At 28.5% G+C, this 16,418-nt stretch overlaps 3 protein-coding genes across 3 annotated transcripts; 1 reads left to right on the top strand and 2 right to left on the bottom strand.

The window, feature by feature from the left end:
- The first annotated feature begins 2,982 nt into the window (after window positions 1-2,982).
- LOC132920193 (facilitated trehalose transporter Tret1-2 homolog) lies at window positions 2,983-5,832 on the top strand. The gene is made up of 8 exons (XM_060982371.1): window positions 2,983-3,266; window positions 3,393-3,513; window positions 3,589-3,845; window positions 3,904-4,080; window positions 4,144-4,344; window positions 4,421-4,564; window positions 4,620-4,935; window positions 5,104-5,832. Exons 1-8 carry the CDS (start codon window positions 3,204-3,206, stop codon window positions 5,313-5,315), a joined length of 1,491 nt encoding a protein of 496 aa, XP_060838354.1. The 5' UTR covers window positions 2,983-3,203; the 3' UTR covers window positions 5,316-5,832.
- A 494-nt stretch (window positions 5,833-6,326) lies between these two features.
- Window positions 6,327-12,308, bottom strand: LOC132920192 (wolframin). Its single transcript, XM_060982369.1, has 12 exons — window positions 12,124-12,308; window positions 11,837-12,043; window positions 11,645-11,749; window positions 10,734-10,853; window positions 10,504-10,600; window positions 9,433-9,578; window positions 8,239-8,876; window positions 7,978-8,143; window positions 7,744-7,911; window positions 7,433-7,665; window positions 7,087-7,368; window positions 6,327-7,030 (listed from the first exon to the last, which is right to left on the bottom strand). Exons 2-12 carry the CDS (start codon window positions 11,892-11,894, stop codon window positions 6,563-6,565), a joined length of 2,481 nt encoding a protein of 826 aa, XP_060838352.1. The 5' UTR covers window positions 11,895-12,043; window positions 12,124-12,308; the 3' UTR covers window positions 6,327-6,562.
- A 2,097-nt stretch (window positions 12,309-14,405) lies between these two features.
- LOC132923035 (histone-lysine N-methyltransferase SETMAR-like) lies at window positions 14,406-15,341 on the bottom strand. Its single transcript, XM_060986829.1, has one exon. The coding sequence runs from the start codon at window positions 15,339-15,341 to the stop codon at window positions 14,406-14,408; it is 936 nt and encodes a 311-aa protein (XP_060842812.1).
- Between the last annotated feature and the right edge of the window lie 1,077 nt (window positions 15,342-16,418).

Consider the following 16,418-nt stretch of genomic DNA (forward strand, 5'->3'; position numbering starts at 1 on the left):
ATTCTTTCTAATGCTTTTTTTATTACTTTAATGCTATTTACAATCAGCATGGAATCTACAAGTACAATAAGAAAATGTGTTTAAAACAAATCAATTAAAATTACTATTTTCATTTAAACTATTCCACAATAAAATTATTAAATACTATTGACAAAGAATAGTTCTTATTATAATTAAAAATATTCATGTAAAGAAATGACTAATATATCAAAATGTACAACGTGATTAAATAATGTAGTTACTCAAAAACTAATTTTTGGAATTTTTAAACATATTTAATTATCAATTATAATTTATAAAAGAACCATGGAGGAGACGGAACTACAACCGTGCATCTAATTTAAGCATAATCTTAGTAATTCTACTGATCAAAAGGCAATTCAACAGGCTGAATGAATCCAGGTATTCCTCAAATTCCTGAGTCCTTGTACGTGATGGTAAGGATAATAATATGAATATTGTTTTGTGAATTGTAATAGTAGTTCAAGACAACAAAATATCTAATATTTTATCATTGTTCAAGATATGAATATTAGAACACGCCGTTTTACGCATTTAAATCCCTATAAAATCAATGTAATTTTCAGTGTCCTGTACTTTTTTGACCTATATTCCTTCAATAATAGTTACTAGTTAGGTTTTTTAGGTCAGAATTTGTAACTCTCTCTACTAAAAAAATTTACAATAAGTACTACTGTTGTACAAGAGAATAAACCTTTAATAGTGCATTTGTACTATATACTGCAGTACAGGGGCATGACTAGAAATTGTTTTCGGGGGGTTGAACAATATTTACAATATATATATATATATATCATATACATAAGAACAGTCTATTTATAATACAAACATAATGTAAACATTACAATTTGAAAATTATTATTTGTTTAGCTCCATACTCTATACAATATTTATGAATATCTACCTAAAAGTCCTATTGATCATTATATTATGTAGCGAGCTACAGCTACATATTATTATAACGTTTAAACACGCGTATGAGTGTAAGTATATAAAATAGTATAATTTTATTTATTCGTGTTCCATTTTAATATAAATTAAAATATATTGAATGCATACCGTTGTTAGTGGCGGCACCAAGAAGAGAGCCTGGACGGGCTACGGCACTCCCTAAATTTGTCTTGGCCTTTGATGCTTTGGTCGCCACAAAAGAAAAGAAATAAATTTTATTTAAAAGAACAGATTATAAAATTGAAATTCATACTTCTATATTATGACTATATATAGCAATGGCAACAACTTTTTTTTTTGACCGAATAAAATATGAATGATTCAGAGGTCCTCTGATAAAGTATAAATTAATAATTATTAACAAGGGTAAATCATTTATTAGGCAATAGTTAATAATTTTAATACCTATATTAATATATTATGAATAGATATATTAATATCCAAGATTTTCAAGAAGAAAATATAAGTGTATGTTAAATAACAATTATTGTAATATTGCTAATATAGGAAATATTTATATTGATACTTTGTTGGCATACAGACATACAGTACACTATATTATAAATATATTTACTATTTAGGTTTACTGTTTAGAGACAATTTGAGAATAGTATAGAATATAGATATTAAATTGTATGTAAGTTAAAGTATTACGTCGAACGACACGAACGCGTCTCATGAAAATATGAAGTAACATTTTAATTTTAATAATTTGTACAAATAAGAGATTATAAGCGTGACAGTGTGTCGCTCATCGGTTATCGTATTGTTCATAATAAGTATTCAATTCATAGAATTTTTCAAATTTAAAAATCCAAGGCACTCTGTTGACTGTTATATTCTGTGCTCGTACTCTCTATTATCATTCTTATAATTAAAGACCGGATTTATATGCATTTTAAATTGTAAAATATGCATGCAAACATGCACTAAAAAAAGTAAGAATATGCAAGGAAAAAATGCAAAACATGCAAAATAAAATTTCAATTTTTATTAAATTTTATATTTTATATTTTATTAAATTGTTCATAAACAAAAAGTGACATGTATAATATAGAACAAAAATGTAATTTTTTGTTAAATTGTAATTCAAAAATATTTTATTAAAATCTCCACTATAAAACCCGTACAACCAACCTATGGAACTATTTTTAGCGTCCGAATATTCTTTGAGACATAAAATATTTGATATTAATATATTATATAAACGTACCTATGATGTGTGTTTCTTTGATTGTTAGTTGTATATTTGTACGGTTTTTGTTAAAATATGCAAAAATATGCAGTATAAAATTTTGATATTTAATCAATCAAGTAATGATTTGTGGACACTCAATGCTGCATGTATATGATGTTGAAATTAACAACATGCATTTTATGCAAAATCCGGTCTTTACTTATAATCTTAGAAGTAAATTAATGGTGTTTTACCATTGACTTATTTACAAAATTTAGAAAAATATAATATAATAATATTTTGTTAATTGTCAGTGTGTTTTACTACTTTTACTATTAATACTATTTTATATAATTTTTTAATCGAGTCCATTAGTCCCTGGCTAGTCCACCTCTGAGTATTTACTATTTTATTTAGTTTATATTTTAAATTTCAATTGATAAACACAATAACAATTAACGAACAAAACGGATCTTTCGAATTCAATTTGACAGCGTCGTGGAGATGACATAAATAATTACAATATCACCATCGCCATATAAGTTAATAATTATCTAATAAACATTACTATTGTGTTACTACCGTAATATCAAGTATTATATAATAAATCTGTTTTTGTTGTACGACGACGGTAAAACTACTAAAGTATATAGAAATGTAGATATAAGAGCCCTATCAGCCAGAGCTGAGACCTAAGCACGAATTAAAATATATATTTTAATTCGTGGACCTAAGTATCCAACTAAACTTTAAAATGTATCAAAACATTCAAAACAGAAAGCGGTCAAACTCCAAAGTTCATGTTGATGTTGATTAGATAACACATTTTTATCATTATCCAATATGAATCACGTTTATTTTTATTGTTTATTTAAATTTTTAAATGTGTTCAAAGTTCCGACAATTTTCGTTCGAATTCACTCATGCAGTTTTATTGCGCTAGAATAATCGTAAAGCAATCAATCATCAGTGACGATATTTGGAATATTTATTTCGACCTACGTGATAGATTACTGTCAAAACATTTCTGAAAATCGTTCTTTCCGGCTAAATTATGAGCACTTTAAAGCCCGGCGAAGCTGAAGGATCAGATGAAGCGTATAAGACTGCCTTAGAGGTTGTTACTATTGTGCTTCTATTATTTGAATACATTAAATTTTATTAGTTTATTAGTGGTACATATTGTGGAAATAAGTAATATGTCATTCAGATGACTATTGGCAAATGTATTTGATTGTTTTAGGAAGTGTATAGTGAACATAGTCCTCTTGTTGAAAAAACAATGTATCAAACTATAAATTTGCCTCAAAAAACAGGCTGCGAAAAAACACAATACAGAACTCAATATTTAGTCACTTTGATCGGTAGGTCATTGAAAGTCCTTAATTAATTATACATGTATTTTTTACTAATTTTACAATTGTTATACATGGCCATAGTAACTATTGGCGGGTTCATCATGGGCACAACACTAGGATGGACGTCTCCAGCTGGCCCAATGATGGAAAATGGGCAATATGGATTCCACATTACTGAGAATGATGTTTCATGGATTGCATCATGCATGCCACTTGGTGCCATGCTTGGATGCCCATTTATGGGTGTTCTAGTGAACAGATTGGGACGTAAACGTCTGATGATAATGTTAACTGTCCCTGCACTCTTTGGATGGGAAATGATAATATGTGCTAATTCTGTAAATATTTATATTTTTAATTCATATTTAAATTTTATTTAAAAAATAATTCTCTAAGGTGGTGATAATCTGTATCGGCAGACTTTTAACTGGATTTGCTAGTGGCTCATACTCTGTGATAGTACCACAATATACCTCTGAAATAGCTAATAAGGAAATACGTGGAACTTTAGGCACTTATTTTCAGTTACAAGTATTTTCAGGTATCTTGTTCACCTATGTCTTGGGATCATATGTAAGTCTTAACTATATAAAACTTCATTATATTTTTTATTCATATTATTATGCTCTTTTACAGTTAAATTTATTTGGTCTATCTATTGCTTGTGCAATTGTTCCAGCGGTCTATTTGTGTTTGATGTTTTTAGTACCAGAAAGTCCAATTTTCTACCTATCAAAAGGAAATATAGAAAAAGCTCGATTATCATTGAAATATTTCCGCAGACCTTTTAGTCAAGTGGACCAAGAATTAAATATAATGCAAGATTCTTTGGCTAAAGTACAGACATTTACATAATTTATAATTATGTATATTGTATGTAGTAAATAAATAAACAATAAACATAATTTTACAGACTGAAAGAGAAAGAGTTCCAATCATGGAAGCATTCAAAACTACACCAGCCAAACGAGGGCTATACTTAGGCCTTGGGGTTATGGTTTTTATGCAGTTTACGGGATGTAACACTGTTATTTTCTACGCCACAACTATCTTTAATGTAAACAATTCTGTTATTTTAAAAATTATTACCTGAAAATGTGAATTTATTTTAGGCAACTGGTAGCTCAATAAGTTCAAATGCATCAACAGTTATTGTAGGTATCATGGCTGTTTTGTCTACTTATGTGTCAACACTTGTTGTTGATAAATTGGGACGAAAGATTCTGCTTTTGTGTTCTGTTATTGCAATGGGAATTTGTACATTTTTCATTGGTGGATTTTTCTATGCAAAGGATAACAATTATGACGTTTCATCAATAGGATTTATTCCATTATTGTCATTGTGCATATTCATAATATTATTCTCAATGGGTTTCGGTCCAATCCCATGGATGTTGATGGGTGAAATATTTCCAGCTCAAATTAAAGGTAAGATGTGTTTTCAGGATACATAAATTTTTATCATCATTTTATCGCATATTTAAAGTACTTTGAGCAGTATGCTGATGAAATGTATAACAGTTTTGTTTTTAACTAAATATATACCTACTAAAACTGTAAACTATTCTTTATTAATATCATTTGTGTTTATTTTAGGCATTGCTAGCTCAATAGTCTGTATGGCAAATTGGTTTTTTGTATTCTTGGCTACCAAATTCTTCACGTCATTGGTATCTATTATTCATTTATACAACACATTCTGGCTCTACACTGTGGTCTGTGTTTTTGGCACATTCTTCGTGGTATTTATTGTTCCCGAAACTAAGGGTAAGACAATGGAAGAAATTCAGTTGTTGCTTGGTGCTTAACCCGTACTGTTATTATCATAAAACTTTTGATGTAAACATTTTTCTTATAACCAACTACTTAAGCTGTGATGTATTTATTTTGTCAATGAAGTTATTACATTATATTGTTTTATAAACTTCTTTTAAGATAAATTATGTTTTGTACAAAACTATTTTAAATTTAGAATATTCTTAGATGTCTAACTATTGTTTTATATTAAAATTCTATTTAAAGTTTTAAGCTATATCTACTTTAAGATATATATCATACTAAAATGTTTACAATTTATTAAACATTTATATTCTTTTTACAAACAAATTTATTTTCAATCTATATAGTAATCTATATATATAATACTTGTGTTGAATTGCTAATGTAATCATTTATTGTACATCAAGAAGATACTTATTTTCCACTATGCACCACTAGTGAGTTGAATCCAAATCAAAATAATGAATGATTAATGATTATATTGGTATACATATTTATAGTGTTGTTTAATTAATTAAAGAGTTATTCATGGCTTGCTTGATTAATCTGGTTAGATTCTATCAATGAGTTTTATGTTTTGCTTAAAAACATACCATACAGAAAAAACTTGGTAAAATTATCAGATTATAATAAATATTTTATTTATTTTTTTAAAGAGACAAAGATTGCATATGGCCTAAATAATATTCCTTATTAAATAGACACAAGCAAGGTTGTTAACTGAATTTTCAAAACAATTAATTAACTTTATTTAAATTCCCATAGGGTTCTAGTTAAATTGTTTGTTTTTGTATATTATATAATTGGTACATCAATTTATAAAAATTATATCTACATTTATTGGAACTTTTTAATTATTCAATATTTTATCATGGTGTAATTTTGTAATGATAGCCTGATTAAATGTTACTAAATAGAAAATATTTTTTTTTTTCTATAAATGTAAAAATAGATCATGATTACTTCTATAATAACTTATTATTGACTGGGTTTGACAATTTGTTTCTAATAATTTTTTTTTCAAATGTAAAGAAAATAAATTAAGTTTTTAGTTAAATATATAATATTCATTACTAAATATATTTTTTTTATAAACAAAACAAATTGTTGATTACTTTCTTAATTATTAGTAAAAATTATTCTTAATTATTGCACTTCTCATTATTAAGTGTTAAAATAAAATAATACACAGTGCACACGATGCTTTATAAGTATTAAAAATAAATATTAAACTTATGATAACTAATTTTAGTAGGATTAATTTTTTTTACAAAGATCATTTAAATAATACAATTGGATATAAAATGAATTGAAACAGTCTTTTAGCACATTTGACAAATTCATCATCAAATGATTTTTGTCTAACATTGTTGTTGATGACATGCACCTTGGAACATGTCAAACATCCAACAGAAGATGCTTGTACGAATGGATTTTTGGCTGTTAATATACCAAATTTGTTACCAGACAACTGACCTGAAAACCAAACATGGTCATTTTCTCTTAAACTTTTTGTTGCATTGTCCATTATGATGTCTTGACTATTGGTTAACAGTGTCGTTATATCACCACTGTTGCCCCATACACCTTCATTACTCATTTTTATTTCTATTTCATATGTATAACGATTCCATTCAGATAAATGGCAAAGGTCAGATAGTTTTGAGCTCACGTTACAGCCATAACTGTCTGAACATGTCGATAAACGTTTACCCAGTAAACAAGTCAATGGATTCGATATAATCTAAAAAATATTTTAAATCAATAAAATTAAAGTATTTTTTTTCCTATTTAACTTACTTTTGGAAAGAAGCTTAATATAGTTAAAATAGGATTGTGTACTGAAACAACTTTGCTGGATTTTATGTAACCATCCCATTGCACATTTAGACCAATTAATTGTGAACAGTCAATGTCAGCCATTACAGTGGTCTCTTGTGAATTTTTACCAATATCTTTGTTACAAAATTCTGAGAAATCATTATAAGTTAAATGATGTTCAGCAGGCGGCTCAATCCATTGTTGTATACGCTCATAGTTGTTAAAAACACAAATAGTTGTGCCAATTAAAACTATAAGAACCTATAAGAAATTACAGTTATTTACAAAGTTAATAGTTTAAAATTTTAAATATTAATTCAAGTACCTGCAAATAAGTATAAAATGAATCGGTGCGAAAACCTTTACGTTTGAAATATTGCAAGACTATATGTAAAATCCACATAAATATTAGAACAACAGGCAATTGAATAATTTGATATATTGTCTCAAAATCGTTGCCAATAGTGACAAATGGCAAGAAAATACCAGTAATTGGAAACAATATAAACACACAGACTAAGGCTAATATACTACGAACTAACCCATACCATGTAGACTCTATGAACGATACATAAAAAAATTATCAAAATTATTATTTGTTGATTCACTTGTAGTTTTCAAATAAATATCACATACCTTGTGAAGCAACTAGAGCCATTTGCCACCATGAAAGTGTCATGCAATGTGGTATCAAGTCAGTGTAAATTCCTCTCCAATTATTACGTGCAGCCATTTTAACCATAATCGCTGGTAATATTAAATAAAACAAAGCTCTAAAGTTGAGACAAAATTCAACACCATTTCCTAGAACATTTATGTATTCAGTTAATATAATATAGATTATAGATGATAAAAAAATATTTCACTTACCAATGACATATGATGCAAATGTTGGTACATGTAAATCAAGAAATCTCCAACCTTTACTTACTACTGTATCAGTTTCATATGGATATTTTGCTAACACATTAACACAAAACGATAACAGTGCAATTAGATCTATGTTTTTGGTCTTGCCCAGTTTTGGGCCACTTAACTAAAACAAAAAAATTAAGTTATAAAAAAAGGTCATTCTTAATTTAAATGATATTACAATATTTATAGTAAATTGTAAGACTTAGTATATATTACCGAAAATGAATATAGTGTGTAAAATGTTAAGCAAATTGATACAATAGTTAATTCAGATTGAAACATGGTGTCAGAATCAATTACAGTCTTCATAAATAAATGAGCTCCTAATGATGCAAAAAAGAAAACATATGGCTTAAGAGTGTTCATTAAATGTTGATATTCCGCTTCTTGAGCACTGAGACAACCACCACTGTAAGTGATAAACAAATTTGACCATCTGCGGAATCGTCCATAATCTCTTTTTGCACATAGTGCACATACTGTGGCAACTACCATTGCAAGCAATGAACCATAAAATAAAATATAAGGAATCAACAGACGAATACCATCTAAGCCCAATATAAAACAGAGAAGTGTCATTATCAATGTTGGAGCGTGAAAATATGAGAATGGATTTAATGGCAACTTGGAAAATCTTTTATTCAATCTCTCTTGAAGACAAAGATTATAATTGTGAATAATGTACACTGGCTGGAGAAATAAATCACAAGTAGTAGATATGGCATTTTTGTTTTCTTCAATGGTAAGTATTTTTTGCACAAGTGGCATTTGTCCACGTGAAAAATCTTTAGCAGCATTGACTAATACATCTTCAGTAAGTTTCTCACCAGATTCATTTATTCTGGATTTCCAATCTAAAACAAAGAAATATATATATAATAGAACATCGATTACCCAAACTAATTGGGACCACACCTAGTTAAATTGGTGAAATTTTGAATACTAGGAATTTTTAAAAATGTATTATTTACTATGAAATATGTATGAAATTATTATCACATATTACAATAAATACTTATGCATAAAGATGTGTACACTGTAGAAAACAAAATATGACTGAAAAGTAGAGTATACAGTAAATTACTTTAACTAGGTAAAATGAAAAATAATGGTCATTGATATATTATTTATATAATAAACAATATTAACAAAAATAATACAGTATTTATGTATTGATATGCTGACCACTCGTGTACGCTGTTTAGATAATCATATAGCGTATAAATTATCAATTTATATGCATATGAGCGTTATGTACTAATAATAAATATTAAATGGTCAATATAACTGATAGATATAACCAGTTAATACGTTTGGATAACAGTGTTCAGATATATCAATTGACGTGTATTGACATTCAAATAATAGAAAAGCAATTTTTTTTGCAAAGCAAAAAGAATTTTTTATTACCTTGCCGCGATGATTTTAAACATTTGTATTCTTTAGAGTTTTCATCTACTTTAATTATGTCTGAACTAATGGATTTTTTACTACATGCTTGATTTAATTCATCTTTCAATTGGTCACTAGTGATAAAGTCTTCACCAGCTGACATTCTGCAATAACAAAAAATAATGTAATAAGTACATTGCATAAAGAATAGTTATACTTAAACTTCTAAATAACAGAATAAAAAGCACAATAAAAGTGTTGTAAGAGAAGAAAAATTAATGAAATTGATAAATTTATTATGGTAATTTTTTTTATTAAATTATTTAAATTTAGCATAGATTTAAAACTCAGTACCAGTCTACTTGATCTACATCATTTCACATATTAATTATTATTAAGTATTTGATAGTTATTAGTCATCACTCATCTATTATAATTATTTGAATAAGACATTTTTTTTTTAATCAATTTACAGTTACTATACTCTGGCCTATGAGAGAGTACTACTTTGTCGCACATACAAATGATTGAGTGGGACGGTGGCGGCGGTGCGCATTGACGGCGACCAGTGTTTTGGAGAGTTTAGTGGTGGGAATGCGCGAGAACAGATGAATTTTGGTCGCCGCCCAGAAGTGGTCTCTCGTGGGCCGGAGTATATATAGAAGCACTTAATACATCACATTTACTGTGTTGTCTTCATCTTTACAAATATTCAACATGGTAAGTATACATTTAGCAAAACCAATTTTAAGTTAGATTTAATAGAGTGAATTGACCTATTAATTATTATTAAACTTAAAGGTAAAAATATTATCTAAAATTTAGATTCAAATGTCTATAATACTTAAATTATTATAGAAAAACTGTCAAATAAACATAGATTACCTTTACGTTGTATAATAGATTGGTAAACTCTAATATTAAAGTTAGCAAAAAATTGGTTAAGTTTGCTGATTGCAAATTCACTATGTCATATATTTTTAAAACAGAAACAATACATGTGAGAGTGACATCTTTCTAATGGATTATTAACTTAATTGTTATTCTGAAATTTCATATTATAAATAAATATAATAGAGCAGTTAGTACCTATCAAATATTTCATGAGCTGTTTTTTGAATGATTTTATCCTCTTGAGAAGTTTCCAAACAAACTTTAACATCCAACCAATTATGTTCAGTGATACCTAAACAAGTATTCAGTTAACAAATTGATGCAAATGATTATAAGTTTAAACATTTGCTGAAGCTGTTTATATCTAGTGGGGATGATTGATAAATTTATTATAAATAATAAGTTTGATTAAATTATGACCAAACCTTTTCCCGTCTCAAGACATTCTCTTAGAAGTTCAGTTGCCTTTTTATGTCCTTGAGAAGAAGCCTTGATCAGCCAATAAACACCTAATCTAGCATTTTCTTCTTGATCTTTTTCATCTTCTATTAGTAAAACAAAATAATTTAAAAATTATAAATACTTAAAAATAAGTTTGAATAGTACCTAAAGGTACTACATTGTAGGAGAAAAATTAAAACACTTTATTTTTACATGTTTTATAATAAATAAATAATAGAAATCATTCATAATTCATAGGTTGACATAGAAATGTATGCCTATTATCTAGATAAGTTGCAACTATATGAAAAAATAAAAGCAAAGTGGCCTAGGTAAAATAACCAAGTAATAATAATTATGGTACTTTTCGAGAAAGCAAAAAATGTAAATATTGGGTAACTTGTACTTATAAAACAAGTTATTTTAATGTTGTTTAAATTTAATATAAAATTATATAATTAATGCATTATGTTATTTATCTAATTTTACCTCTAAATCATCATTTTATTTTATTGTACCTACAAAATATATCACAAAATTATGATATTGTATTTTTTACACCATAAACCAGGGGTCACCAACTAATTTCTATGGAGGTCCGTTTTGAAGCTTACCATACTGGCCCTAACAGTTTTAATAATTTACACACATTAATAAATTTTTTTTTTTTATTAGTATTTATATTGATTTATTTATGTATTTGTTCAATACAGATTAATATAATTTTTTTGTCGTAATATAAATTTTATATGATACACTTATAATTTTTATTTATTTATAGTATAAAAATTTTAATATTTACTCCGCGGCTAAGGGTCCGTAAAAAGTGTTCGTGGTCCGCCAGTTGATGACCCCTGCCATAAACAATAACACATCTAAATAATTTATGTCTTACCGCAGTTCTCGTTCAGCAACTGTTTTGCCAAATCAACCTGGGAATCAGGCCATCCATCTTCCGCCAAGAAACTTCCAAAACGGTTGTAACGACTTTGAGTTTGGTCTGTAGAGGATGAAAAATAAATTACCACAAAATTCGACAACCATTTAACTAATGTATTTTGTATATTAAATAATGATGTATCGTTACTCAGTAAAGTCCATTGTTTCCTTCGCGTCGATTTCTGCCCGATAATAGGATCAGCCATATCTTCGGCCAGTTTGACAAGCACAAATCCCTTTGTAAATAAAAAAAAACACCTTTCGCACGGTTAAATGACGAGAGGCTTACGGTCAGGGAGCACGTGACATCTCGAGTTCGTGCCGGTCGGGTGGCGAATGGCGTCGATAAAAATAGCTATAAACAGTGTATCAATTATAAATGTCCAACGTCGAAAATCCGAAACCGAAATGCGTAGGTATTGCGTATTAAATTACATATATTTCGGGAAAGAAGAATCGTATCTTGATTTCTCGAGCCGTTTATTCTCACGACCGTTATTCAAACAACGGCTCAGCAGTATACAGACACTCAGCGCCGAACCGCTGATCTTCGACCCCCAGGACCCCGAAAATAACCTTTTACGGCATTTAACGTAGAACGATATATATATATATATATATATAATAAATAATATAAATTTAACGCAAAAATGAACTCGAGATAGTAAGTTGATACCGTCGTCGTTGATAATATTGTTTTGTGGGGACCCCCTCGTTGATACTGTAGAAGTCGTAATCACATCCAGTTGTTCGTCCGCGGCTAATTGATCGAAAGCGACAATAGACTGAAAGCGCCTTAGATAATATCCGCTTTTGTAACAATGTTTGTACTTGTCTTGATTAAAAAAAAATAAAAATAAGAAAACTTATTTTTTTTTGTATTTTATTTAACAGATTAATAGAATTTATTATTTTGAATTAGTTTTATTTGTTCTATTCTACGTATTAGAATTATTAAATTATCGGCAATACATCACATCGTAAATTTGTAAGCGATTATCAATACTATTTAATAAAATAAATATACCACAAATTAATCTAATCGTATTGTCGGCGAACCTCAAGCGCTTCTAGCAAAAACGTGTGCCCGCGGACAGTTAAAAACTATATTTACGACAAAAATTGAAAATAAATTTATGTTTTTGTTGTAAGTATTATTTAAAATAAAAACGTCAGTGGAGAGAAAATTTATTAAATTATTAATTAAGTAAAATGTATCTCCAAAGGTATAAAATGGATGAAAACAAAAAAAGTTCAAAATAGGCATTTATATGCAAAATAAAATCAAAACTAGCTTTGTAAAGATATGAAATGTATTTGTTTCGTACTCTACTATTTTTGTGACTGTGCAAAACAAATATGCAAATGCTACAAGTCCTCTGCTCTTTCATTCATTATTAATTTGCCGCTTAAAAAGCGACTACATTATGCCGCAACTTCTTGTTACACAGAACTAAAAAAATAATTGTAAGAAATTATGTTTTGTTATTTGTTATATAAATATAAAATTGAGTTTTTAAAATTTCGCCTGCGGGTTGATTGAAAATTTGTTTGACCAGTGGATTACGAAAAATTTTACTGTGTTAAAAATAAAAATTGCAAGTATACTTTAGTTATAGTGTATACTAATCAAATATACTTCACACATTTATTGTAAATTCATCTACTATAGGTACGTTTATACATGAAAAATTATTAACAAAACAAAATGATCGTGTTAAAAAAGTTCTTATTGTGAACTTAATATATATAGTCAAATTTAAAACTTATTATTGTTTTTTGTTTTTTCTTGCGGGGGAGGGTTAAAAGTTTATTACATTATAATGTATATATATGTATAAATATAGTCAAATTATAAAATGAAATCAAGATTTCTGTTCTGATTTGCTAAATAACCCCAGATAAAAACCCCAGCATATCCTCTCTAATACCGTAATAACGTTACTGACCTTAGCACTCTTAGCATGGTTCTGCACAAATGCGACATTGCTCGTGACACATTAAATAATATGCGTAGATTTACTCAATCATAAACTCTGGTAAATGTTAACAGTAAACTACACATATTTTTAACAGTCATTTTGCAGGTTTTGACTAAATTTAAATTACAGGTCTAAAGTTATATCCAATCGGCAATCATAATAGCTATTTTATTTTATGTACCTAATTAATTACATACGACAACCTTATAAACACACAAATATTCGTTTTCATGATCTCTTTAAAATGCGAATTTTTAACAATCTTTTCTTAGTGTGCTTATATATAGACACATATACATATTATACAGTTAACTATAAGAAATATCAAATAAATCGGCTCGGTAGTTTCTGTTGACAATAATAATCAGTTACTACAGTTTTCATCTACGTAACAACTATTGTTTCTCGTATAACTTGATATTTTTCTTGGGTGTTGAAAAATAGAAAATTAGTGATAAAAAAAGGCAGGCAATGATAGGTATAGGTACAATTTTTAGGGTAATACGTAGGCTGTCCGATAAATAAGGTACAAAAATATACTGAATAATGAAAAATCAATTTATTACTTTAAAATTTTTACACAATAAATTAGACATATTTTTCTATTTTTCTACATAGTCACCATTTAAATTGATGCATTTTTCCCAACGATGGAGTAATTTGAAAATGCCATCTCGGAAATACGCAGCACATTTTCCATCGAAGTACTCGGTAACTGCGTTCATGACCTCCTCCTCATTTTGAAAATGAGTTCCTCCTAAGTGTTTTTTTAACGGACCAAACAAAAAAAAAATCCGAAGGTGCCAGATCAGGACTATATGGTGGATGTTCCAATACTTCCCACTTGTATTTTTCCAGCCAAGCTTTGGTTTTTCCGGCTGAATGTGGGGTTGCATTGTCATACAGCAGTTTCACATTTCCTGAGCGTAATTGTCCTCTTCTCTTGAAACAAATTTTTTCTTTCAATTTTTTTAACGTTTCAATGTATCGGTCAGCATTTATTGTTTCATTTTTTGATAAAAATTCAATCAGTAAAATTCCTTGTGCATCCCAAAACACAGTAGCCATCACTTTTTTTGAGGAAATTGTTTGTTTGAATTTTTTTGGAACTGGCGATTCGGGATGTTTCCAAGTCATCGAGTCTCGTTTGTTGTAAGGGGTAGAATAATGAACCCATGTCTCATCTCCTGTAATGAGGTGATCGAGGAAGCTTTCGTCATTACGAGCACGATTCAAATGCTCTATGGATATCCGCATACGTTTGGTTTTGTGGTCTGCTGTAAGCATTTTCGGTACCCAGCGCGCACAAACCTTACGAAAATTTAATTTCTCATGAACAATTTCATGCACAGTAGTCTTTGGGAGATCAAGTTGTGTGGCCATTTCCCTAATCTTGAGTCGTCTATCCGATCGTAGCAGTTTTTCGACTGCATCAATGGTTTCGGCGGTGGACGTGCTTATTGGTCCACCACTTTTTGCCTCATCTTCAACACTTTCTCGACCTGAATTAAATTTTGTACACCAAACCGATACACTTTTTCGAGATATTACTTGTGGGCCATAAACTTCGGTTATTTTTCGATGAATTTCAGTCGGAGAAATATTTTGAAAATTAAAAAACCGAATGACGGCGCGGACTTCTTTTGTGCAAAATAGATACTGGTTTTCCATGTTTATAATTACGTAGCTGACGGAACACTAAACCATAATAGTTATATCACATAGAATATGTCGTTTGTTACCTAAATTATCAATTCTAGAAATTTCCGGCCGATATGGTTCATTGTTTACGCTAAAAATAACTTTGTACTTTATTTATCGGACAACCTACGTACATCTCCTTGATGACGTTTATCTCTTTAATTATGATTAATATTGCAATATGCGTTTTTAACTTTTTTTGAACACCTCGGTATGCGGACATTTGGTCCCCGCGAAAAAATGTCGTACGCGGACGATTGGTCCCCGTCATAATTTTATACTCGGACAAATGGACAATTAGTCCCCGGCGTAAAAGTAAAATGGTAAATACAAAGTATTTTTTTACCAATCAATAAACGTTCTTAAAGATGTTTTTTCAATAATATAATACTTTTAAAATATAATAGGTAATAGTTATTTGTTTAAAAAATAAATAAAAATGAACATAATAATAAATAATAGATATCGTTGAAACCTGTAAGTGACAAAGAAAAAAACATTATTAATTCTATTTGCAATAGTTTTGATAATAACTTTTCAAAAGACGATATTTTAAATTATTTGTTTAGGCTTTCGAGATTTACATAAATTTTAATTAAATTTTGAATTTAACTTTTTACTTTTATGCCGGGGACTAATTGTTCAAGTATAAAATTATGACGGGGACCAATATTATTACCGATATTATATTATATTTTATGTTCATTTTTATTTATTTTTAAACAAATAACTATTACCTATTATGTTATTGAAAAAACATTTTTAAAAACGTTTATTGATAGGTAAAAACTAAAAATATATTTTGTATTTAACTTTTTACTTTTACGCCGGGGACTAATTGTCCGAGTATAAAATTATGACGGGGACCAATTGTCCGCATACCACATTTTTTTGCGGGGACCAATTGTCTGGGGACTAATTGTCCTAGATCCGAACACCTCATAGTTCATAGTAATAACACTAATTATACAATTAAAATGTATATTGCTCAATTATAATAACACTGTTTAAAATATCTCTGTTTTATTTTTATTAAATTAAAAAAAA

Source organism: Rhopalosiphum padi, chromosome 2, assembly GCF_020882245.1.
Source record: "Rhopalosiphum padi isolate XX-2018 chromosome 2, ASM2088224v1, whole genome shotgun sequence".
NCBI lineage: Eukaryota > Metazoa > Arthropoda > Insecta > Hemiptera > Aphididae > Rhopalosiphum > Rhopalosiphum padi.

What these genes read in the sequence shown, in the direction of transcription:
- LOC132920193 (XM_060982371.1), top strand. Translation starts at nt 3,204, where the DNA reads ATGAGCACTTTAAAGCCCGGCGAAGCTGAAGGATCAGATGAAGCGTAT. An exon ending in TGATAATATGTGCTAATTCT is followed by an intron (nt 3,846 to 3,903) that starts GTAAATATTTAT and finishes TAATTCTCTAAG; the next exon opens with GTGGTGATAATCTGTATCGG. An exon ending in ATTTCCAGCTCAAATTAAAG is followed by an intron (nt 4,936 to 5,103) that starts GTAAGATGTGTT and finishes TGTTTATTTTAG; the next exon opens with GCATTGCTAGCTCAATAGTC.
- LOC132920192 (XM_060982369.1), bottom strand. Translation starts at nt 11,894, where the DNA reads ATGGCTGATCCTATTATCGGGCAGAAATCGACGCGAAGGAAACAATGG. An exon ending in GAAACAATGGACTTTACTGA is followed by an intron (nt 11,750 to 11,836) that starts GTAACGATACAT and finishes CATCCTCTACAG; the next exon opens with ACCAAACTCAAAGTCGTTAC. An exon ending in TTTAAAATCATCGCGGCAAG is followed by an intron (nt 8,877 to 9,432) that starts GTAATAAAAAAT and finishes TCTTTGTTTTAG; the next exon opens with ATTGGAAATCCAGAATAAAT.
- LOC132923035 (XM_060986829.1), bottom strand. Translation starts at nt 15,341, where the DNA reads ATGGAAAACCAGTATCTATTTTGCACAAAAGAAGTCCGCGCCGTCATT.